This window comes from Chrysemys picta, chromosome 4 (genome assembly GCF_011386835.1).
Source record: "Chrysemys picta bellii isolate R12L10 chromosome 4, ASM1138683v2, whole genome shotgun sequence".
NCBI lineage: Eukaryota > Metazoa > Chordata > Testudines > Emydidae > Chrysemys > Chrysemys picta.
The window spans coordinates 55518530-55544051 of NC_088794.1; the positions used below are offsets into that span (position 1 = coordinate 55518530).

General features: G+C 43.8%; 1 protein-coding gene across 3 annotated transcripts; it reads right to left on the reverse strand.

Annotated features, from left to right (window-relative positions):
* Positions 1 to 2278: 2278 nt before the first annotated feature.
* LRIF1 (ligand dependent nuclear receptor interacting factor 1) lies at positions 2279 to 24641 on the reverse strand. Of its 3 annotated transcripts, none has more exons than XM_065592328.1 (4): positions 24440 to 24641; positions 13929 to 15420; positions 8754 to 9032; positions 2279 to 3241 (listed from the first exon to the last, which is right to left on the reverse strand). In XM_065592328.1, exons 1-4 carry the CDS (start codon positions 24502 to 24504, stop codon positions 2774 to 2776), a joined length of 2304 nt encoding a protein of 767 aa, XP_065448400.1. In that variant the 5' UTR covers positions 24505 to 24641; the 3' UTR covers positions 2279 to 2773. The 3 variants fall into 3 exon arrangements, with proteins under 3 accessions (XP_065448400.1, XP_065448401.1, XP_065448399.1); XM_065592329.1 differs by having other exon boundaries at positions 13929 to 15412; positions 24440 to 24561; XM_065592327.1 differs by lacking the exon at positions 24440 to 24641 and adding an exon at positions 24176 to 24433.
* Between the last annotated feature and the right edge of the window lie 881 nt (positions 24642 to 25522).

Below are 25522 nucleotides of genomic sequence, written 5' to 3' on the forward strand. Positions count from 1 at the left end.
ATTTCAAGGCAAGCACAGATACACCCCCAATCTGGTACAAGATAAGATGGTTTGACAAAACAATGAATAGGGATGTTTTGCCCAAGATATCAGGAACAAGGGGTGGTAACAAACAGATGTCATGAAATACGTAAGGTGGTGTATGTTAGTTGTTTGCTTTAGCCTATAAATGTTGGGGTACTTCACCTTAATTCTTTGTTCGGCCGAGGGGGCAGCGGAAAGTCCCGCCGCGAACTGAGCTGTTCCTTGCCACAGGGCACTCATGTGTTAGCATATCTGTAACATGGAGCCAGGGTGGTAGGACTGTGTTTTAATGGCAATAAACCTTGCTGAGTGCCTTTGTCACTGAACCGTGCCCATGATCCTTCTTTATGAGAAACAGTGAGGTCTTATCTGCTCCAAGAACAGAAGCACTGGACCGCCTGAACGGCATTACTAAGGCAACGACAGTCCAGCCTCAGCACTTAACCACACACGGTAATACTATTGAGGTCTGCTGAACCAGCTGTCTGCACAGAGCTGGACAGTACGCTGAAAGAACACAGACCTGCAAGCCAACTGACAACACTGGCTATTTGTGAGTAGAAAGTGCTTGCTGAGGAGAGAACACATCTAAAATCAATACAATCACCCAGTATCTTTGCTTTGAGAGAGGTCAGCATTAAATATATTATTTGTTGCTATTTTCTTCTCTATCTGCTTAACTGCAGCAGGACCATGCATAGCTTTCAAACAATGACAATTTCTTAAACATTTGGAGGTTGGGTAAGAAGATGATCACAAATGGTCTCTTCTGGCTTTATAATTATGAATCTTATAGTCTATTAACATTTTAAGTAAAATTTTCATAAGATCCTTAGTCCCACTGAAAATCAATGAGATATAGATGCCTTTAGTCTAAGTCTTGATGACCTTCCTGTTTGAGGTTATGATATAATCTTGCTTCCCAGAATCTCATCTTTTTTTTCCCAGTCTCCACTGTAATGGTTGCAAAGAAATCATTGACAACCTGACTAGAAAGAAGCTGATGTAGCGATGTCTGGCTGAGTTTGCAGAGAGACTGAAACAATTGCTCTGGGTACGGCGCACCATTCTATTCATCCCTCAGCAAGGGATTGGGGTTTAACATTGAGGTCCAAATATGTTAATTTGTCAACATAGGTAACGGCTGATCAAAGTATGTAAAAAAGCAGCAGGATAAACACATGCACGGTCTATGGTGAGCAGCCTCTCATTTAGGTGCCCCAAACAGGTGATGCTTATGAAGTTATCAGCACTTTCCCCACAGTCTAGCCTGTGGAGCCAAAAGGGAGGAGCAGGGAAAAAGAAAACAGCAGAACCCTTCCCCAGAGGGAGCTAATTTCAGAGCCCAGGATTGAATCTGAATCCCAAGAAGGGAAAGCCAATCCCAGCAGAACACATATGAATATGAACATCTTTGGAACATCTGTACAGTCAACTACTTCACTTTGGTGTCTCAACTGGGCAGAGTTTGGCTTGCAGTTTGAGTTTGGAAGTACCACTGCTTTTTTTGCCCCAGTTCAAGGCCGGTCTTGCAGGCTCCCATTCGCAAGTCAGCCTTCTTTTGGCCCATGAGCCCTCACTTCACTTGTATGCTGGACAAGGTTCTTGCTGAAAGCTTGGGCTCACTGTCTCAAGGAGGAAGCTGGAGGTACAATCTTCTAAGAAGCAGGCCCAGGCCTCTGCCATTGATTTCTTATAGGCGTATAGACTAGGCAGGGACTTCGTTGCATTTAGGATTATATTTTTAATTTAGACAAGGCTCTGAGCAGAATATCACAAGACACTGCACCAGCCCAGAAGTAGCTTCAGGATACACTGTGAGTGAAGTTAACCTGAGTCACATTTCCTCCCCTCCTTTCACATGCCCCATTGGGGAAGGCGGTTAGGCAGCAGCAGCAAATTACAACAGTCCTTGTGCTAAATGATTTCCTGAATAATGGGCCAGATTGAAAACTGCAGGCAGTAAGAAAGCAAAGCGTATGCCCTCAATGTAATCCTGTAAAAGACACTCCAATACCAAGGTGACAAATGCTCTATATTTCTTATAACAATAACACTAAAAGATCTGCATATGTATTAGTCCCAACAGTAGCCAATGGTATAGTTTGTTATGCCATCTATATCTTGCTCTTTCTTCAGATGTGTACAATGGTCTCTATAAATAAGATCACCCCCTTTTTTGTTGTACAATTTTTATTGTATAAAATCTAATGACCAGATCAAATAATCTTTATTTAAATACTGACCACTAAAGTATTGAAACAATGTTATAGTTTATTTCCTGTAATTCACAAGTGAGCATGCACTAATAATAATAATAATGATGATAATAAAAAAAATCTACAGTTGAGGTTTGCAATTCACATTTCATTTCCAAAAAACAGGCCTTGAAATTCCAAAGCACAAGAATTTTCTAGCACTAGTAAAGAAAGCTCTCGCTCTAAAGCTAGAGAATACACCACACTGACAACTCAAATAGCATATCTTCTGCACACTAAATTCTTTGACACACATGGGCTCTCCAAAAGCAGATTTCTGGACAATCCAGTTCTTTTGTTCCTTACTCCTGGGGTCTACTCTCCTCTATATACATGCATTTTAGCTCCCATTAATGTCCTGTGAATACCAGGTAATTAGATTATATGTTCATTTTAAACGTTCAGAGGCACTGAACCAAATTAATCTCTTGTTTGAGTCACGATGTCAAGGGAATCGAAATGAATATGGTCCAGATTACTTGTTAGATTTTTCAGGTCTGCTGCATCTTTTTACGCATCTCTTCCAGTGCTGCTGCTCGTTCTGTTAATAGCCGTTTCAGTCGTTTTATTTTTTCATCCCTGATCGTTTCATCCAAGTCCGGTGGAGTCAAAAGGAAAGCATCATCTCGAAAGGAACTTTCACTAGTCGAAACATCATCTTCGGAAGAAACTAAATCTGAACAGCATGTGTCTTGAACTTGGTTATCTTGAACACATGGGTCTTGCTCCGAGTTCCTCCCTAGAGACGATCTGATAGAGCCTGTGGAATTTTTCTGCTGTGATAAGACTGGTGTGGATGAAATACGCTTGTTAAGTATTACAGAACTGGTGCTGTTGTTTTCCACACTTGGATTTATGGCTGATTTCACCACCATTTTCGTTCTCTTTCCATTTTCTGGCATTGGTGAGAGTTTTGCTTTTCTTTTTTTAGTCAAATCCTGTTCCAGGTCCACAATTATCTGTAAATCAAGAAAAACAAAAAAACATATTTACACTAAATTGCATAGCATTTCAATGTTTTATCATCGAGGTAAATTAAGCACATACTAGAACAACTATTTGTTGTAGTTATCTGAGGTTACTGTGCTGAAATAATTTATTAAATGGTTTGATGCAATATGCTCCAAGGTTAAGGTTACCCTTAAGTAAATAAATATTAAAAAGTATGTAAACCTGCAGAATCCTAATTCTGTCCCCCACCAACACCAACAGAACAAGAGGAAACCAAGAGCTGATCCTATCTTCCAACAATGCACACCAACAACTGTGAAAATTGACAAGCCATCTAACTGAACTACATCACTGTTGTTGACTGACTGATTGTTACTTGCAGCAGTTGAAAAGAACCAGGTTATCTTTGCATCCTTGCCATAAATTACTACTGTAAGAACACACATAGGACTTGTTTACATTTAAAATGCTGAAGTGGCAGTGCTGCTGTAGCACTTCAGTGTAGACACTACCTGCGCTGACGGGAGAGATTCGCCCATTGGTGTAGCAATCCACCTTCTTGAGAGATCATAGCTAGGTTGGCGGAAAAATTCTTTTGTGGATCTAGCGCTGTCTACGCGGGGACTTAGGTTGGCTTAACTATGCTGCTCAGGGGTGTGAATTCACACCCCTGATCAATGCAGCTAAAGCAACCTAATTTTCTAGTGTAGACCAGGCAGAAGTCACCAGTTTTTACATTTCCTCAACTGAAGCAACCACAAACAGGACAAACTATGCAGGGTTTAAAATATTCAAGTATTGTCTTACTGCGACACTTAGCATGTAAGCCATGTACATGTAGCTACTGTATTTGAAACAATTTTTAGAACTACATTAAATTAGTTTAAACTATATGAAATATTGAAAGACAACTCTACAGTGTGCAGCTTTCCTCTCCACTTCTGTTCTAATGTTATTTAAAATTCACTGTTGCTCCTGTGTGCCATTCACTGCTCATCATCCAATATTCGTACCTGAATGGGGAAGGGGTCCTGTGAAATTAATGGTTTGTAATCACATCATTGAAGACTTTACTATAAGAAAGACTCACAAGGGGACAGAGTTCACGTTTCATGGGTAAACTCAGTTTTGATGTCTCCTGGATTTCAAGTGCTTCACTGTGATACCTTAACACATTTTTAATGGGATTTCCTATATTTTTTTGAAGAAAGAAAACCCTCCACAAGTTTCTACTTCCACTGGAGTCAATGGAAAAACTTCCATGGTCTACGATTAAGGACCTCAATGCATATCTTAAGTTGTCTATGGAGCTTCATCAAATGAGTGTGAATAGGCCCACTTATGGACATTTTAACAATTGGGATAAAGCGTTCAGCATCAATGAAAGAAGCAACCAGAGTAGTCCTCCCAAATCCAGGGAGAATATATTATTGAATCATCCTGTTGACCTATTCCCGTTAAACCATGATGTAAACATACCAACCAAGGTTTCAGCAACTAGATCGGGGGGGAGGGAGGGGCAAACTTTTTGGCCTGAGGGCCACATCAGGATTCCGAAACTGTATGGAGGGCCGGGTGTAGTGTATTAAATTGCTCCCCGTAGGAATGTGCTACTTATGGTGTACTACTTATGGCTGCCAGTGCTGGTGCTCTGTAAGTAGCACATTCCTATGGGGAGCAATTTAATATACTACACCTGGCGGTTCTCGCAGCCCCACTGCCCAGAGCGCAGACGGCACAGCGAGCTGAGGCTGCGGGGGAGGGACCGGAGGCGAGCCTCCCCAGCCGGGAGCTCAAGGGCTGGGCAGGACTGTCCCACGGGCCGGATGTGGCCCGCGAGCTGTAGTCTGCCCACCTCTGAACTAGATTAAATACATTATGACATTATATATATATTACACACACACACACGACAGGCTTCCTCCAAGACAAGACATCTAACAACGTTGGATGTGTGTTGGGAGCTACCTACTCTGCCTAATCAAAGGAAAATTCTTGGCTTTCACAGGGATGCCAGCCTTGCTCTGAGACTTTTAAAAATGTTTATGAAAAAAATTAGGAAGGTTGCATGGACCTCTCTCTTCCCCCTCGCCTCCTTTATGGCCAATGAGGAGGCTCCCCCCATTGCACTCTTGTGTTCCCCAATCCCAAACAAAAAGAAGGGGAGGATCGACCCTAGGAAAGCTGCCCTCCTATCCTGCCTAAGGCCCTTAACTATCTTGGCCAGTCCTGGGCCCAGACCTCCCTGAGTAATGGAGAAGAATGCCCCCTATGGCTGCAACTCTAATTGCTGTGTTCAAAGCTGAGTGGTGGTGAGTGAGTCTCTATCTCTGTCTTTCACACACACATTTATATATGTAAAATGTGCAGGCTTGAAAAATCAGTAGATTGAAGCCTGAATTAGTAATTTAATAATTACATTAAAAAATCCAGATGATTACTGAAAATTAGGGAGAGCTGGCATCTGATATTATTAGTATTATATCATGAGAAAGCTTTTGATTGGGTAGAGTGGAACTATTTGGTGTCAGACTTTGAACAATGTGGAGTTGGATACTGCCTTCTTAGATGGATAAAAGGACTCTTACTTCTATGAATCTTAATGTATTGTAGAATTATCAATCAAAATTACTGTACCACTGCAATTATTTCTCAGAAGAAATAAGAATGCCGGAACAACAGGGAAAAGCCAACAAAGCACTAGTTTTCAAAAGGCAAAGTAGTAGCAACTACTACTCCACAGATCTAATTCCTATCCTTAATAAAATAATGGAACAAATACTGACGGGGAAGTTGGTATTAACGAAAGGTGACAGAAGCAAGAGCAAAAAGCAGGACGAATTTATGAAGAACAGATCTTTCCAGACAAACCTCATTGCTTTTTGTTCTTGTTTTTTAATTAGATGTACAAAATAAGTGACTGAAGGGACAAACTAGATACATCACAACTGGATTTCAGTCGAGCAATTACTGAAGAATTTAAGCTTTCATTTAAAATTAAGTTTCTAGCTCTTGTGGTTACGAAGATATTGTCCTATACGTGAGGAACACAGCCTGATCTTCCCTAATCTGCAGATTGTGTGATGCTTTAGCAAAAGGGGCTAACATGATCATTGGGGGTAAAGACAGAGGAACATCAAGAAGGAGGAGGGAGATGTATATGGCATTAGTAAGGCAACTACTGGAATAGTGTGTCTAGTTCATGGACTCACACTTTAAAAAAAGGAAGTTGAAAACTGGAGAGGATTCACAGAAGAGCAGCAGAATAATGGGAGATGTGGAAAATATGCCTTACAATGACAGACTAAAATAAGCTCAATATATTTTTCGTATTGATAGAAAGGTTAAGAAGCAACTTGATCAGGGTCTATAGTTACCCACACAGGGAGAAAATATTTGATGTTAGAGGGCTCTTTAATCTAGCAAAGGCTTAAAATGATTCAGTTGATGGAAGCTGAAGTCAACAAAGTTCAGACTGGAAACAAGATGCAAATTTTGAACAGTGAGTGTAATTGAACACTGAAACAGATTACCAAGGAATATGGTAAATTCTCCATCACTTGAAATGTTTACATCAAGACCAGAGATAAAACGGTCAAAAGCATCTAAGTGACTTAGAAGCCTAAGTCCTGTTTATTTCAAGTGAAACTAAGGGGCAGATGTACAAAGGAAATGAAGCCTAGAGATACAGAAGGTGTCTAATGGGATTTGTAAAAGAGCCTATGGTTAGGTGCCTGACTCCTATAAAAATTAAGCCTTGTCAGCTTATTGGCTGAGCTGTCAGAAGACACGTGAGGCCTTGACTAACCTCGGTTCTACTCTGCCCAGTGGTAAAGCCTCTCAAGAGTCTGTGGCTCTTTATGCTCCTTTGTTTCAGAGCTGTAACACCACTCACGTGGCTTCAGACATGGTTTTTGTTTGAATGAGCCATCAACACATGCCTGCTTTCCTTATAGCCTTGGCAATAAGCAACAATCCTCCTGGTAAAGGCACATGTATTTGGATGTCAGACCGAAAGGCAAGGATTTGAACTGGAGTGAAGTGAGCTGCCCTAAGAACAAACTCCTGATGTATGTGGGCACTGGACACACTGGGCATCCCTGAGATCAGCTAAGGCAAAGAAATCCTCTTAGTCCCTAGCTGCCAGGACAGAGTGGAGAGAGAGACTCCATCTTGAACTTCTGGAAATGGCTGAATGTTCACAAAATGTATCCAAGAGCAGTCTGACTGCTCTGGATTTTGGGGAGGAAGGGAGACCATAATTTAAACTGAGTTGACTCTTTATAGCAACTGGCCTGATGGGAACAGAAAAGAGGCTCCAACACTGATTAGATGATGCAACCTGTTGATAATATGATTTCTTCGATGAGGGATCATGAATGTGAGAAGATAAAACAGTTGTCAAAGGAAAAAGGGTGGGAAGAAGGAGGGCTGGAATTCTGAGATATTTCCGTCTCCACAAGACAAGAAACACTTGTCTAACAGGATTGTGGGCTAACCCTCAAGGAGAGAGACAATTTTCTCACTTTGCCCAGCACCACTGACACCCTACCTACTAAGGAGAGGAGTCTCTTGATTCCAGCTGGATATTCCCTATCCCTGAAAGAACTAGACTTCACTACTGGTCTGCAAGACAAAATATGCTGGTATCTGGGTTTATTGTACTTAATGTGAGTCTTCTGGATGTAAACATGTTGTTCTATTCTTTAAAAACAAGGACAATGAATGCATATGTCAAGAATCTGAATGAATGATTTCTTCTCTAAGACCTCACTGAGGGTCAGGTCCGTGAGGTCAAAGAACTTAAAAAAAGAACACTAGATTCTTTGAAGGTCAGGGCCAGGATACTCAGTCTTGACGAGAAGACTCTTCCTCAGAGGGATTATACAATCTGACTGCTGTTTGATATGGCCTCTTGTAGGCCACTGTTGAAGGTCATCCTGTTCCATGCCAACTTGAAGAGACAAGCAAATGTCTTGTCTGATTTAAGACTTCTGTTAGGTACTGGATGGCTGCTCTGGATCATAGGAGACACAGACCTCAGTAAGCACTCGAGTGGATGCTATGATGGTGGCTATTTGAGGGAGAGTTTTACAAGCAAATAATTTCCTCCCACCTCCAGATTTTCACAGACTAAGTTAAAAAATGCCATAAAACTCGTCAAGATAACAGCGCTGCCTGAAGTTCTAGCTGCTTCTTTGACGAGGTTAGTAACAAAAGAGGAACCACCGATGGAGGCTGTGAGAGGTGGTTTGAAGGAATCTGGGAGAAAAGAAGCGTTTTTAGTGAGCTGAGTGCCATCTGCATGACAGATGAGTGGCAACCAACTGCCTGTACTTGTGGTAGCTACAGTCTGGAACTAGTGCTGAATCGCTAAGTATGCTATTTCCTCTCCCCTTTCCTTCATATTAATTTCACTTGTGTTAAATTGTAATTTAATTAGCAGTGAAATTCTACTTCTAAAAGTGTAAGCATAGGCTATTGGAGGGTATACATCAAAATACATAAACATTGAGATACCTTTTCCTCTTCACCATGGTCCTGCTGCTTAGCTATTATTGCCGTTTCTTGTGGTAATGCACTCCAAGAATCATTATTCTTTTTAAAGTTATTCCTGGAGCACACACTTGCTTCTGATCCTGCAGGAGGAGTTCCAAAGGGAATTCTATTAAGGTATACTCTCTCCTCTTTAAAGAGACCGAATTTCTTTCTTAATTCCAGGTAGTGTTTTCCATGGGGTTCTCTTTTGTGTTTGAGTTCAGTGGCCTTTTCTGATGAGCACACCTTTTCATTTTGAATCTGAAATAATAAGAATACAGTATATAAGCAGTGATGCAGCCACTCATCAACACACCTGTGATCATTAAAACATTGACATTCTGGTAAAAAAGTGTTCATTAAACTTTAGATATTGGCTTACTTGGAGAAATTACAATATTATAATATGGATCATTTGCCTTTTCATTGCCATGTTCATTTATTTATTTTAAAACAGCATATAAATTCAAGTTATCAAGTCCTGATAGTATACTAACAAAGTGCTATGAGAGGCAAAGGTAGCCGCTTATCCTAAGGTCCCAGAATTACCAAGGAACAGATGACTAAATAGGAAATATTTATCACAACAAGATTCTCCTGGATCACAGTGTGTTTGCTGGTGCCTACATTTCAAAGATGACTGATAATTCTAGAAGTTTGGTATTAACAGTCCTCTGTGCATAATTTTGTTGTAACCTGATGCCACTCTTAACCATCAGGGCCTGTCACACAACAAACACCTGTTTGAGCATGCACATGTGAGAGGAGAGAGGAAGAGAGGAAGCAAAACATCTGACACTATCTGATCTCCACAAAGGCCTCAGGAACTGAGAAAGCTCTGACACAAGGGTATCACAAAGCAGACGACAGAAATAAATTCAGTCCGATTTTGGGTGCAGAGGTACATAATGAACTAAAAAACCCAAAACCAAACCCATAATTTGTAGCAGTGATTTAAAATACGTATAAAATGATACGAAGCGTGCCTGGCTCATGTGAATGGTTGGGCTGGCAGAGGGGAGGCACGGGCCAAAATGGGACTAGAGACAAAGAAATGAAATAATATTTTAAAATAATGAATTTCTCATCTAGAGATCCTCAGCCTTTCTTAGTCTGCAACCACAAAATGGCCAAATACTCTGACTTGCCACTCACTGTATCCTACAATCCTTTGTGGGTACAGAAGATTGTGGGATTTGGGTCATGGTATTATTTTTTTGTGGGTTAAGGCTAAAAAAAAGTGTCTAGTGGCTGGGAAGGGTTGTTGCCAGTAAAATTGCTACTCTGTCTCCCTCAAAGTTTCTTTCTGCCTCACCCCACCCCACCGCCCAAAGGGAGTGGATCTCTCCCCCTCAGAGCACAACATTTACATATCTGGATTGGATCCCTCCCCAGCTTGGCACAGCATGTGGGGACCAAGCACCTCCTCTTTCCCCACAATGCATTTGGCAAGAAGGAAACAACTCTTGCCTCTAGTTCTCCCTGCTGGCTGATCCTGGAACTGCTCCATGCTGCTAAGCAGAGTTCTTATCTCCACTCAACTAATCAAGAGCCCTGCAACGGAGGGAAATGCTGAGGGCTACAACACTCCCAGGCTGGGGAATAGCCTCATGTTCCCTCCTTTGCTTCTCCTGAAACCCCTTGCAACTTCCTGAGAGTCACAATCCACAAGCTAGAAAACCCTGCAATAAACAGTTAAGAACAAAACCCAGGGCTGTACTACCCAGTTGCCTGTCCCAAAGGGAACAGGTATGATTGGCATCACATTGCATTGTTCTCTCCTCGTCCTCGGATGCTGTTCTTTTGAATGAGGGACTTAGTGGGACTGTGATGACAAAAATAACGTAGCCAAGTATCATACAGCAAATATGACTTTAGTTTAGTATGGTAGCATGTCCCAGGATGACATGGTAATTGCTACTCGGCATCGTCCTGTTATCTTCTCTTCTGTCCTTGCTTCAAAACCTTTTCCTTCTGTCCCCATACCTGATCCATTCTCCTGTCAACGGCTTATTGCTATGTAAGAAGACTTTGACTTCCTCTACCAAAGCATATGGAGATAAGTATAATTTCACCACAGGGCTAGAGAATCAAAGGTTCCCCTACATTTTCATTTTCTATCCTCACGGATTGATGCCAGGAAAAACACTACCAACTCTCACCATATGCACCTGAAGGACATGCTCCACCTGGAGAAGCTTAAAAAGGTGAAGTTTGCTACTGCAAGCAGGGGCGGGAGGGGAGGGAGGTTTGCCCAGGAGCAGACGCTGCATCCTGGGTGCAATGAAAACATGTACAAACCTCACCCCAGCAACCCAAACTACCCACATGAAGAGGGGATGACCTCAGCGAGGCATGGGGCCATGCTCAGATGAGGTATCACCTGAATAACCACCTGGTGAGGCAAAAAACTGGGCTGGAGCCCTTGACCTCAGACACAGGTCCCATAGTTTAAACCCACTCCCCACCAGAAAGGAACCGCAGGGAAGAGCTCGATAATCTGCTGCTCCCGGGGACAACAGGGGAATATGAAAAAATAATGCCCTTGGATGGAATGAGACTACACAGAGGGATGGACAAAAGAGGGGGCCTGTAGGAGGACTCCCCCCAGTTGATGGTCAGAGGATGGGTCCAAGGGAAGGCGGTCTGTACCCCTATGTTCACCCCTTTTACAAGACTATGATACATTTTGTACAAAGCATACTGTGTAAGGTATCATTTGAAAACTCATGATTTGCTGATCATTATTGTCCTGGTAAAGTATGTGTGGCAACACTGTATGTAAAGATACAAGATTCCACCATATGATTTTGCCCAGGCCTTGTTCCAGCATGTTCTGGAAGGCAGTCACAAACAAGTTCCTGGCCACACAGACTTTCTGTCTCCTGAACATCAGTGGGAGATGATTCTTGAGCAAGAGAAAGGGCTACAAGAGGGCAGCGCCCCAAATCGTCTCTCCCTTGGTCGCTGCCCACGGCATCATCAACCCCCGAAGAACAAAGGAAGCCGCACTGGACTGGGGGAAGGAGGGAAGGGGAGATCCTGACTTAAAGAGGTTCAGCCAGTCCCTACATCCATACAGGAAGCCTGCCCCACAGCTAACCCATCTAAGTGTAAGTTGGCTGTGACAGAAGTAACTTATTTTAGGGTATCAGATAAGAGGAGGCATTGTGAAACCTGTATTGGACAAAGTCCATGAATAAACTCATGCCCCACGCTACAGACGAGTAGAGATACACGGCGCTTTCTGGGCCTGATGGGATACTATCACCTCAACTCTGCATCAATCACAGCTCCCCATACCCATCTGCTAAAAGGCAAAGACACTAATGCCTGGTGGGTTGAAACCTTGAATACTCTGAAGATGCGACCAAGCCAGGCGCTGGTCCTTGCCAACCCAGACTTCCCCCGGGAGTTTATTTTCTATACAGATGCTTCCGATGTTTGCCTGAGAACGGCACTCTCCCAGGAGCGTACCCAATCTCATATTTAGGCAGGAAGTTGTTCCCCAGGGAGAGACTGAATTATTGAGAAGGAAGCTGTGGCTATCAAATGGGCTGCGTACTTCCTCACGTATTACCTGTTGGGTAGTCCCTTTTCTCTAGTCACAGACCATGTCTAGTCACAGCCGTTGCAGTGGCTACCCTCCCTGAAGGATTCAACCTCCCAGATTATGCATTGATATCTAGCACTCCAGCCCTATAGCTTCAGAGTGCAGCACCAAGCAAGGAAAGAGCATGCAAATGCATTTTTTTCCCAGGGAGATGGGACTGGGGAGACTCTTAAGCAAGAAACCTTTCTGGACTTGAAGAGGGGTGGTATGTGATGGGTTACGCCCCCATCCCACTGATGGAAAGGCAGAGCATTCCTGCACTCAGGCAGTGCCAATAAGGTACACCTACAGAACATGCTCCATCAGGAAAAGGGGAGCTTAAAAAGTGACGCTCGTTACTGCGGGGGGAGGAGGGAGTTTGCCAGGAGGAAAGGCTGCTGGGGACTGGCAGTGAGCTTCAGTAGCAAGCGGAGCCCAGGCCAGGGTAGTGGCTGCCCTTTCCTTTACCCCACACCCCTCTTCTTTGGGGGAAGACTGACACTGCAAGCCTGATATGGGCAAGAGGCGTTTGAAGGCTGCTCTCAGCCAATAACCGGTGGCAAGACCTGGGGAAAGTCAGCATGGACTAGAGATATTTGGACTCAAAAGAGATCCTGGGAGTGAACTGAACTCCTGCCAGAAGTGGTGAAATTGCCGGGGTGGGGGGGCGGGAGGGGGCTCCCATAGGGAACCCAGGGGCAAGAAACTATGGCAGAGCTCAGGCTGAGGGTCAGCCAACTACACCCTATGAAAAAGGATATCAGCCTATTTTTTGGTTTTATTTTTTGTGTGCATGTTTTTTATATTAAAGTCCTCACTTCTACTTATGCACTGTGACTTTTTAACCTTACTTTTTACTAAGCTCTTAGGGGAAGAAACTATCAAAGAAAGTCAACCACTGGCCTCTCTACTTGTGTCTTCCTCCCCTCCAGTTGGATATCGTCAGAGGTAAGTCTATGGTTGCCTGGCATCCACTTTTGCACCTGGTAGCCCAGTCCCCTTGGACTTCCAAGGCTTCAGCTGGTTTGCACAAATACCATTATCTCACACTGCAGTGACTCTGCTGGTTCAGTCTCTGTCTCTTGCAAAGTGAGCACAAAGCAGTTTCAAATAAGCATTCCCCTCTTTGCCAAATGCCCAGAAGAGGCTGGGACTTGGCTGATAGGAAAACAGACTGATGGGACAGGACTCACTCTTCCTTCCGGAAGGAGAGCTCCTCCTCGGTTCCATCGGAAAGGGAGCACAGCTTGGAATAAGGGGTATGGTTCAGTAGGAGTTTTTAGTTAGTTTGTTCCAGATTAAAAAAGGCAATCATTGGCTAACACAGAAGTAAGCTTCCCTTTCTTTCCTCTTCTCACATTTGTTCATTTGCATAATACAATCTTACTGATTAAAACCTTATTGCTTTTCTTTTTGGTTAATTAAGAAACATTTGGGGGGCAGGGCAGCATGCTTGTTTAGAGAAAAATGTGATTTGAATGACACTGGCTTCAGTCACATAGAATCAGGATGTAGACGTAATTTGGTACAGATAAACGTGGGCACATTTTGCTGTAGACAGTTACCTTTTGTTCTTCTTCACTGAAAGCATAATGTTGTTTTGACTGAGGAGTAACAGCAGTTGCTGCTTTAGGGGAATGACTCTTCTCTTTGCTGTTACAATGCATGTTTTCATCCATCACCATTTTTTTAACTGGGTTCACTTCATTTGAAATCCCCCCTGTTGCGGACAAAGGCCTGCACTGGTTTGTAGTAATAATATGCTGATTCACACGTGGTGTTGCAAGCAGAGTGGGTGCAGGTTTTAAGTTCTTTCTTAAATCAGGCTGTGGAACAGGCTCTGTATTTACACTTGGCTTTGGATCCTTTTGGGTAAGTGTCATACCTTTATTTTTTGACAACACTAGATTTACCACCTTATTGGTTATCAGCTGAGAGGTGTCCTTTTTAAAAGGAGCATCAGTACCCGGAGAGGCTTGTTGGTCAATTTGGGCTGACAGAACATCAGACCCTCTTTTTGTCAGCAGATACACTTTCCCATTGTACATCACCAGAGCATTATCTTTAATAGGAGTGATTGTCTGACTTCCACTAGGGCTGTTAGAACAGATTGGTAAAATATTTGCAGAATTTTTTTCTACATTCTTCATATCTGCCAAGGTTTTCAAGATCTTTGAAGCCATGTTATTTGATGACTTCACAGGAACAAGGTAAGGTATTGATGCCTGGGAATTTTCTTGCACAACCCATTTCATTGGAGTCTGCTGGCGCTGTTGGCCATCAGAAGTTCCCACCGGCGGAACAGAACTCTTTACCGTTGTTTGTGCAGTTGTCAGTATTAATGATTCTGATACTTCTGTGACAGGTTTTGGGCAAATGGTTTGCAAGCGCTTGGGAACTACTGTTTTCACTGTATTTACTGGTGACACATAAATAACAGTTGGTGTTTTTGTGGCTTCGGCTGCTCCAGAGGCATTTGTAGCGGCAGCTGCAAGTATTTTCTGCTGTACTGTAGGTGGTAAAGAAGAAGCTGGGACAGATTTCACTTCTGCATGAGCTGGTATCTGTAGGTGATGCCCAGAAGGCAGCACAGGAGATTTCACAGTCACTGGAAGATTTTTTGTGTTGACTAACACATATGCTGTATTACTCTGGTTAGATGAAGTTGACACAGCAACATTTTGCAAAGACAATCTATCAACTGAAACAGAATTACTCTGAACATTAGAAACTGGTTTTGTAGTCAAGCTCTCTTTTTCAGGGATCACGCTAACATTTTCCTGTTTATCCAACGTCCTTGTAAGAATGATCTTTCCAGGATTAGTGGACTTAAAAACAGGTATCTTGACAGATGAAGATGTGGTGCTATTGGCAATCTGTGTCTTAAAAGTAAAATGAACTGGACTTGATACATTCCCTTTAGCAGTATCAGGCACAACTGATGACTGAACTAGTGGCATAAAATTTCCAGAAGATTTAGAGATTGGGAGCAACTTCAGAAGGTTTTTTCCATCCGGCCCAGTCGTCTGAACTACTTGGTACATACAGCCTGCAATGCTTAAAAAACAAAAGAAGAGGAAGAAGAAAAGAGTAGTGTAAATGATCAGAACACAGATATTTTGATTAATTCGCACCAATTATTGTACACATACCATAGTCTTATCTTAGAAGCTGGCTAACTACAGATAATAACAGATAGTCTTCAGTATTTTCAATGGTAAAACGTATGCTTCTCTAGTGATACACATCACTGGGTCAGCTGTTACAGAACTCTGTCACTTAGTTTGTACTCACGCCTAATTATTATATACTAGAGTGGCAGGGAATGACATTCTTCTCAGCTAAAAATCAAAAACCCCAAAATATCTTCCTCCTCTGCCCACAAGGCCCCTCTTTCTGAAGTATAACTTTTCACTATTCCTGGGAGAAGACATCACACCACCACTCTACTGCTCTTACATTTACCACTCCCCCTCCACATCCCCATCCACCAAAAAACTGGGCACCGTGGGGGAAAGAGCATGACGCTGAATGTAAAAAGAGAAGATGAGATGTCTGCTCCTCTTTCTATGTTTCATACCTCCAGGACTCTGGAGAGAGGAGAAGCAGGTTGTTAATATTCAGGCAGGGAGGAAAGGTAACTGCTGGCTCCCTGCCTGCACACATGTCCCTAAGTGGGGAAAGCTACAAAGAAAGACAGACTTGTCTATTTGATAACTTGTTCTCTCATTCAGCCAGGTCCACCAGTTCTCACTAGAGGGTATTTACTGCTCCTGCAGCCAGGGGGCTCAGTTTCCCTAGAACACCTGCCTGATCGTAATAACCACCGCATATGTATAGGGGTCTACCAAATTCGCAGCCGTGAAAATTGTGTCATGGACCATGAAATCTGGTCTCCCCCATGAAATCTGGTCTCCGGCCTCCCAGCTGTGAAGGCAGAGCAGAGAGCGGCGGCTGCTGGAGGGGCACCCAGCTCTGAGGGCAGCACCACTGCCAGCAGCAGCACAGAAATAAGGGTGGCATAGTATGGTATTGCCATCCGTATTTCGCTGGGCACTGCCTTCAGAGCTGGGCACCCAGTCAGCAGCCACTGCTCTCCAGCCACCCAACTCTTACTCCTGGGGGAATTCTGCGCCAAAAAATTAAAAATTCTGCACACAATATTTGAAAATTCTGAAAAATTCTGCATATTTTATTTGTCAAAATAACACAATATAATCATGCCAGTCAGAATTATTTTGGTAATTTATTTCAAAATATCTGTCAGCAAGTATGTCTGTAACAATACAGACCAAAAAAAAAAAAAAAAAGATTCCTGTGGTGGTGTTTTTTTTAACAAATAAATTCCTTACTAGGCATATTAACACACAACTTTGTGTAATTCATTTAAATTACAATACAGAACTGTATTTTCTGCACCTATCAGAAGCAGTGCAAAGACTTGGTGAAGTCAGGAGTAACGAAGGAGCTGAGGGAGAGGGAAGGAGCCTAGGAGAGAACCTGGAAGGCGTTGGGTGTGGATGGGAGGTTTTTCTTTTGGTGGGTGGGGGGATTGTTAGGGTGTTGGGAAGCCTCCCCCATGCAGACCCTGGCTAACCCCAAGCCTCTCCCATTCAGTCAAGCACGTCTGCCCCTGTCCCCGCACCCCGATAGGTCTCCACAGCCCCCCTCCCCCATCCCCAGGCTCAACGCTGTCACCCCACAAGCTCCTGGGCCCATGCTCCTGTCTGTCCCCTCCACTAGCCATTCTGAACCCACCTATGACCCCCCCCAGCAGCCCTGTGTGCCCCACTCTGTCCTAACCTGATTCTGCAGGCAGGGTGCTGTGATAAACTTCTACTCCTAGGGGAATTCTGCAGCACTGGGCATAGAATTTTATATTTTATATTTTCCAGCATAAAAACATTTTGCCTAAGAAGTGCTGCAGTTTTGCCTTTTGCTCACAAGAGGCCGCTGTGGCACCAGAGCTGTTCTAGCGCCACAGCGGCCCCTAATGGGCAAAAGGTGGAACTACAGCAGTTCTTAGGCAAAATGTTTTTTATGCGGGGGAAAAACAAAATTATGCGAGACATGAATTCTGCATGTCCGCAGATGCTCAAAATTCCCCCAGGAGTAACTTCTGAAGGCAGCACAGAAATAAAGGTGGCAATACCACAACTCCCCCTACAAGTGGCTTGCAACCCTGTTTCGGGTTGGGACTCCCAGTATGAGAAATGCTGCACACAAATCACACATTTTTTGTGGGTTGGTCATGGCATAAATAGCAAATTTTGTGGATGTCTAACACATCCACAAAATTTGCTATTTATGCCGTGATCAATCCATGAAAAATATGTCATTTCTCCACAATTTAAGTAAACCCTTACATATACACAGTCTGATCCATTTGGCCTGAGACATTCTGACTCTGGGTCTCAACCCCTCAGACAGCACAAAAAGGCTGGGGGAACTTATAAATAAGTTTATGTAAATGTCGAGAGGGCCTTACGTTATTTAAAAGCTTGAGCTCCTTGCATGTGAATGAGACTCGAGGAAACATAATGGCAGACTAATTGCCTGATGGAGATAGAATCAGAGCCATTTTAGACAGGTATTTGGAGTGAGTGTCCAGAAGCACCTTTATCTTATGGAACATGGTGTAGGGAGGATCAGTCCTCAGGCCCGCATCTCAACTAACTCTCTGGGTTCATGTTATGGCTATGATTAATTCCACCTTCAGAGAGATGAGACAGAAAATAACCTGATAAAGGTGCAAACAGGGGCCCCATTATCATTGTGAGAACACTACTCAAATCCAATGGTAGAAGGGACTCATAAACCAGAGGGAACACATGGAGCAACTGTTTCTGTAACTTGGTTACTGAAGGGTGAATGTAGACTGTCAGCACACTGGAGGGCTGAAAGCCAAGATGGCTGCCATGTGGAACCTGATTGATCTCAATGAGTTTTGACTGTTTCAGTCATAGTTGATAGTCCAAGTCCACAACATGAGGGATTCACTGAACTGGGAAGCAGGTTTTATGGTTCTGATATCAGTTCTGGAAGTTTTGAGAACCAAAACTGTGAAGAAATCCAGCCTGGGGTAATCAACAGCATCTTGGTTCTGTTCCATTTGACTTTGTGCTTCAACAGCATCATGGGGCATGCATAGAAGAACTACTGACCCAGTTAAGATGAAGGGCCTCCATCAGCAATGCTGAGTCCAGCTTGCTCTCAAGAACGTCTGGAAGTATGTAGTATTCTGTTTCTGGTGAGTGAGCAATCTAGCTGGGCATTCCAGCCCTTGTGGAAAAGGATGAGTCTTTGAGGGATCATTCATGCTTCCAATTGTAGTATCTGCTCAAGAGGTCTGCCAGTATATTGTCCTTTCCTAGCAAATATAGAGTCACTGGGGTGATCCAATAGTGGATGCTCCACTCCCAGAGTCGGACAACTTCCTGCCACAGCTACAGAGGTCAGGCTCCCCACTGGTGGTTGGTGTAACACATCATCACCATGGTATTGGCTAGATGGTTTTACCCTGTAGAGCTTTCCTCACTCTGAAATCTAGAAAGTTAAGCTTTCAGCTCCAGCACTTTGATATGAAACCTCATTTCCAAGGATAGTTTATGTTCACTTTGCCACAGTCTAAATGTTGCACTCCAGTACAGCAGGTAGAAATCTCTGCAGCAGCTCCATTTAAATAAATAAATAAATATTTAACATTTCCCCCAATATATTTTTGTGTTGACAACCCATATTTGCAGTGTGGAAGTTGTGAGTGGAAAATGAAGGTTTTATTAGCTGAGTAGGACACAGATGGGAGTTTTGGCACCAGAAGATATGGTAAGTACTTCATCTAAGTGTTTTTGCTTAAATGACCCCAATGAAACAATTAAGGTGGACACTTAAATAGCTGTCGTCACTTTTCAGACTAAAACATCCTATTGAGATGAATGGGGTCACTTTACACCTCCCAAAGCTATTGTTCATGCAGACTCAGGAAGACAGCATCTGACTCCTGGGTCACACGCAGGTTTGTAACACATGGATCATATTTTGAAGGTTTCTTTCATGACCATGTGGTCTAGAAATTTTCCTCCTTTAAACGTAAAAGCTTAGATTCTGCAGCCAGGAGCAGAATTTGCAGAAAATTCCCTAGCCGTGGAACTGCTAAATACTTGGGGCTCTGCACATCTCCTTTGCAATCCACAGGCACCCCAACCCACTCTCAAAGTGACTATTAATGAAAACAGGAAAGGAGTAAGAATGAACTCCATGATAGGCATGCTCCTCCTTCCTCCACCGCAGCAAAGAGTTATGGCTTTGTTTTTAATCATCCAAATGATCACGAACAAAGGAAGAAGCAGATGATAGAGGCATTAACGATAGCAAGTATGCTCTGGACTCTGCATATCTGTTGGTCAGAAAGAAGTGAACAGGTGTTTGCACCATACCCCTAATTATACCCGTGGAACCCGGTGTAAGAGGAAGGCAAAAGGCAAGCTTCACCAACAGATACTGTTTTCTAGACAATACCAAGCTTGTACTGTAGAGGTACACTTGTTTTATGGACAAATTGCTAAGGAGGACTAACAAGATGTAGCATTACAAGACATTGAAAGCTGAACAATGGGGAAGGAAAGGAATTTTCAGTTAGACAGTTTAAAAGTTCTGTTTTGTTTACATCTGTTTAACTCAAACATACATTAAACAATTAGGAGAAAAAGCAGTTTTTGTTAAGATGTGACACTTCTTTTGCTTCAATTAAGGGTTGAAAAAGCTCACCATATACACTGGAGATCACTGATGAGTCTTCTATCAAAACTAGGAAAGACCTGGACTGACATTTCAAATGTTTTTAAAAAATTCTAATTATTTAATTTTTTTAAAAAAAGTCTCAACCTTTCTTTATACATCATAAAGTGGGGGGAGCAGAGAGAGTTAAAAGCCATTTTTCTCCATATTGCAGATCTCTTTTCCTTTAGAGAATATGATTATGAATTATTTTGTATATTTAAATGGAATGATGAGTCACCAGTCAGTCCACTCACATGTGAGTAAATGGGATCTATTTTTTTAAATGAAACTTAACTCTTTTAGTAAAGAATTAGCCTCCTATAATTCAAGCAGAGCTTAGCAGCTCTGGCATTGCTAAAGGAACCGGGAAGAGGACCTACCTCCAGCTACTAATTTTAGTTTTATGCTTCTTGGTGACATTGTTGATAAAGAAATCCTTAAAATGAGTTCAACAGTTTCAGATTTTTGAGTTTTGCTACATTTCACTCCCCCCCACCTTTTTTTTTTAAATAAAATGAAATTTTTATAGAAACTTTCCCTAGTTCTTCAATAAGCCATCCCAATCTCTTACTGCCATTTTACTGTAATTATAGGATGTCTATTTTCCCCCTGGGGTCATGACTCTTGAAAATGCACTACATCTTGAAAATAAGCCAAGCCCTTGAATAGAACATGAAGGTGATGAACTTCCAGGAAGAGAAGCAGTGATAAGATGGTTGAAATCATCTCTAGAATGATCCATCCAACTTCTTCAGTATGAAATTTTGGAAGAGAGCCCAGGTGTAAGTGTCCTACCTTTTTTCACCATGTCACGGGTAAAGGAAACTGACATAGGGATGCTACCTTTACTGAACTTAAGAGCCAGGCTTTTTTTTGTTCAGGTGTGACAATACGCATGACAATTTTTCTAAACTTCCTGTTCAGAAATGGGAGTGGTGGGAAGGCAGCAGAAAATGCTTGAACGGTCAAAAGTGACCTGCAAAAGCAGAACAAAATCCGGGTTTGGGACATTTTTTAATGCTTTTTGTTGTTGTTTTTGATATATAAAGGCAGTCTGAGGATCTCCATATCAAAATAAATGAATATATATATTTTTAAAATCCTGATTCTTTCTTACCTTAGAATAAACAGGAATGTCAAATCTGGTGGTCCTAGAGTTCGCCTATTGTGAACTTTCTCAGCCATTAACTGAAGGGGAAGGGTGTTGAATCCTTAAGAACCTGTTCTCCCAAATGTTCATCCAAGCATGTATGTTAATAGGTGTTCTTTCAATAGTTATTTCCCTGTCCTACCCGTTTGAACAAAAGTAATGTTCCCCTCAATCAGGGTTAACTAGCATGGCATCTCAACTATAGTCTTACCAGCTCTCTATGCTATTACAAAAGGCAAGTCCTGAATTTCCAGCGTGAAAGACATAAAGAAAAAATATTACATGCATCTCTCTCTGAAGAGGAAAAAATTCAAAACAAGCAAAAGCCAATACCATTTCAGGCTTGCATGATACCTTAAAGAAACAAGAGGACAGAGTCAGTTTCCCTCCTTATCTTTTAGCTACCTATTAGCATGCCTTTAATCCCAGTCATCAAATTGTTCATTTTGTGATCCTCAGTGTGAATAAATCCACTAGTGGACTGCTGACTCTCTACAAATTTGTGATGAAACCATGATTCAGGCCCCACTCTCTTAACATGTTGACTCTGAAACCTAAAGATGACAATCTAATGCATATTGTAAATTGGAAGTGTGTGGACAGAATAAAATAAATTGAATATAAAAAACAAACTCCACAAGGAAATTAATTGCATATTTTTGACACTCAAACCTATAGCTAGAAAAAAAATCAGAAATTGCAGCGGAGGCTACAGGAGCCAGTGATCTTGCTCCAGAATTTAGGTCTGGCTTGTTCTTGAGAACCTCCAGCTTGCTCTAGAGTACACAGGGCTTTGGCTTTAACCAGATGGTTCTGGCAGAAGCATAACAAATCCTTTTCTTCTTCAGGATTGTGAGGGTGAGAATGTCTTCTAACTTTGGGTACACAAGGCTTGTAAAATTGGTGACTTTTCAAGGAGTTGTTGACTGCCAGAACAAGAATGATTATGTTAACTTCTGAACCAAAGCTGCGCCAATCACAGGAATTTCCAGTGATCTTCTTAATCAAACATTAAATGTTAGAGATACACAGAAATAAGAAAGCCTAAGAAGCCATTGCTGCAATTCCATGTCCATTTTAAATCTTGATACTATGCAGCAATCTAATTTCTAAATCTCAGAGGGTGTGAAGAACTTCAGATTTCACAGTCATGACTAAGAACAAGTAGAGTCCAGGTATCATTCAGACTGTAGGGCATTTTCTACAGACCCAAGATTCAATAAGTAAGCTCTGTTTTCACAGCTGGTTGCTTTTCTGGATATTTTGAGGTCTGGAACCAGACAAAGAATGTTCTTTGTGAATAGTTACAACTCTAAAGTGTATTCCAGCTTACCATTTTCCAAACTCATCTGTTTGATAGATTTTGCCTGTTCCATAAGAGTTCCACAGGAAACAACCTGTCCTGATTCACAGTCAGAACCTGATTCTGAGCAAGAGAGCTCCTCCTCATTGTTTTCAGTGAAACGGTTGATGCAAGAACAGGACCTAATATGTTTTCTCCATTTTTTAAAATGTATTTTAGACATCATGGAGTTTCCTCAGTTGCCTCTTGGCCGAGAGAAAGAAAGACAACAGTGTTGAAGGCTAGAACTGCAATTAGCGGAAAGTAGGTAAACTTTCCTTACTGGAGAGATCAGTGCATCCTAGATCTTTCTGTAACCTGTAGGGTAGGGATTCTGTGACTCAGAAGCTGCATGTCACTCAGTCACAACAGCATTGCAGCTCTCCTTTCATAGAGCTGAATCATTAGGCACTCTTCTAACAAGGAGCTACTTAGAAGACAAACTAGTCCTAGCTTAGTTATTGACAGTGATGAGCTATTTCTAATGACTGTTTAGATTACAATTATTACATTGCACTGATTAGATTCGGCTTGCTCCCTTAAAAAGGTTCTTAACCCATGCCTGCAAAGATACTGACTGACCAAAAAAGGCTCAAGTGGGAACGAATAACTGCCCTTCTCTATATTAGTATCTAGTATGGAGTACAAGACCACTCAATCTCAGAGGTGTGAAAAGGGGAAGTTTTGCTCTGATTCATGCTCCTGTAGGAAACCATCTTTGGCCAACCAAGAGAGATTTATTGCACCTGTAAAGCCACTACCCATTCCCATCCCTGGGAACAGCCCTGCAGCCAGTCCTGTCTGCATAAGAAGAGACCCTTCTATACCTTTTATTGGGAGAAACCTGAAAATGGCACAGACCTAATCTGTGTGATGTTCATGGAGGAAGGAGTGAAAGCAGTGCTTGCCCTTCTCCTCACTGATGGCTGCCCCCTTAAGACTTTTGGGGCAGTCTTTATCTAGTTACACTATTGGTTTAGATCCCACTCAGTCTTTCAGGAAAATCGTTGCCTATATACAGAGAAGGTCTTCTGAGAGTGATACACCATGCCAATGATGTCTTTAAGGGACTGACCTAGAGCAGGGAACGATAAACTGGCTCCCCAAATTAGGGAAGTTTTCCTTTGACAAAGCAACTCTGGTCACTAGGAAAAGCTGCCAAATCAAAAGCAAAATGCAATTTTACAGGGGAATAATGTGCTCTTTGTTTAGCTATGGAGGCAAGACCAGGTCTTGTGCACACACTCTCTGTTGTTCCTCGGTAGCTGAACAGAGAGAAAACATACCACCTGCCAATCCAGCATTAGGGTAGAGCAGGGAAAGTAGGCTACACCCCCCGCCCCATCCTTCCCTACCCTAATCCGATTCCCATTCCTTTCAGGATCCAGTGCAAATGTCTCCCTCTGTCCTCGTAAGCCTCCATGAGCCTAACGATGATTGTTACTTACCCGGCTTCACACTGCGCTCTGAGAGTGCCTGGGAACCCCCAAACTCGGTTCACCCCAGTGACAAGCAACAGCTCCTCCCCTCTCCCCCAGTACCTCTGGGTCCTGGTCCCCCTCCGGTGCGGCCCTAGCTCAGTGGCAGGCCAGAGCAGCTGGCTGGTGCCAGACCCTGCAGTGGCTGCCGTCCCCAGGCCCAGGGCTCTCTCCGAGCGGGGGCCAGGCTCCGAGGCTCCTCCCCAGCCCCGGCCCAGGGGCAGCGGTGGGGCCGCTCTGTCGAGAGACTCCTTCCCCGGGCACTGTCCCGCGCTGCCTGCGAGCGGCCCCGCCGGGAACATCTCGGGGGCGGGGGTCGATACTCACCACTGCGCGGCGCTGCCGGGCCCTTCCTCGGGGCTGTGCGGCGCCCCCAGCGGCGGGCCGGACATGGTGCGCGGAGCGGGCCCGGGAGGCGCCCGGCCGCCCGCGGCGCACGGGGGCGCTGTCCAGGGCACTCCCCAGGCGCGGCGGCTCCTCCGGAGCGGAGCGGCCCCGGCCCCCCGTGCCAGGCGGGTCCAGGGACTCCCCCTGCTGGGCGCGGGCGTCTCCCGTGGGCTCCCTACAGCGGGGCCAGGCGCTGACGGGTCTCACGTCACTTCCCCGCTCGGAGGGACGAACTCGGAATGAGGCCGTTAAAACGCACTTCCGGCTGCGGGCGCCTCCCGCACATCCTACTGGTCCCCTCGCAGCAGGGCCCTTTGCTTTCCAGCCAGTCGGAAGCAGCTTCCGTTCAATCTTCAGCCACTTCCGGGTCACGCAGAGGAAAAATAGGAAAGAGCGGAATTTGCCGCCTGCGGCCTCTCTGCGCAGGCGCGATTCAAGATCACTTCCGCTTGGGAAACACTTCCGGTAGGTAGGAACTACTTCCTGTTCCAAAAATGAGAATTAAACAATTGTATGAGCACAGTCCAACATGTGCAGATCAGATTGTGAATACCCAGCTGCCTCCTGACTCCCCATCACCCCAACTGACACCCATTGTACCCACTAGCCCCCATTGGCACCCCCTCATCCCATCCCCCTCAACAAACCCCCTTCATTCGCCAACCCACATTGTCCCCTTCATTCGCCGTGCACGCCCAGTTACCTTTCACTGACCCCCTAGGGTTGCCAACCCTTCCGGTTTCACCAGCAGTCTCCCAGAATCAGGCTCTATCTCCTGGAGGCGACTGAAGCCAAACTGGGAGATTTTAGGCCTCTAAAAGTCTGGCAGCGCAGCGGAGCTAAGGTAGGCTCCCTACCTGCCCTGACCCTGCGCCGTTCCTGGAAGCGGCTGGGAGGGAGCAGGGGGTCTCCACGTGCTGTTCCTGCCCCAAGCACTGACTCCACAGTTCCCATGGGCCGGGAACCGTGGCCAATGGGAGCTGCGAGGGCGATGCCTCCAGGCAGGGGCAGTGCACGGTGTCC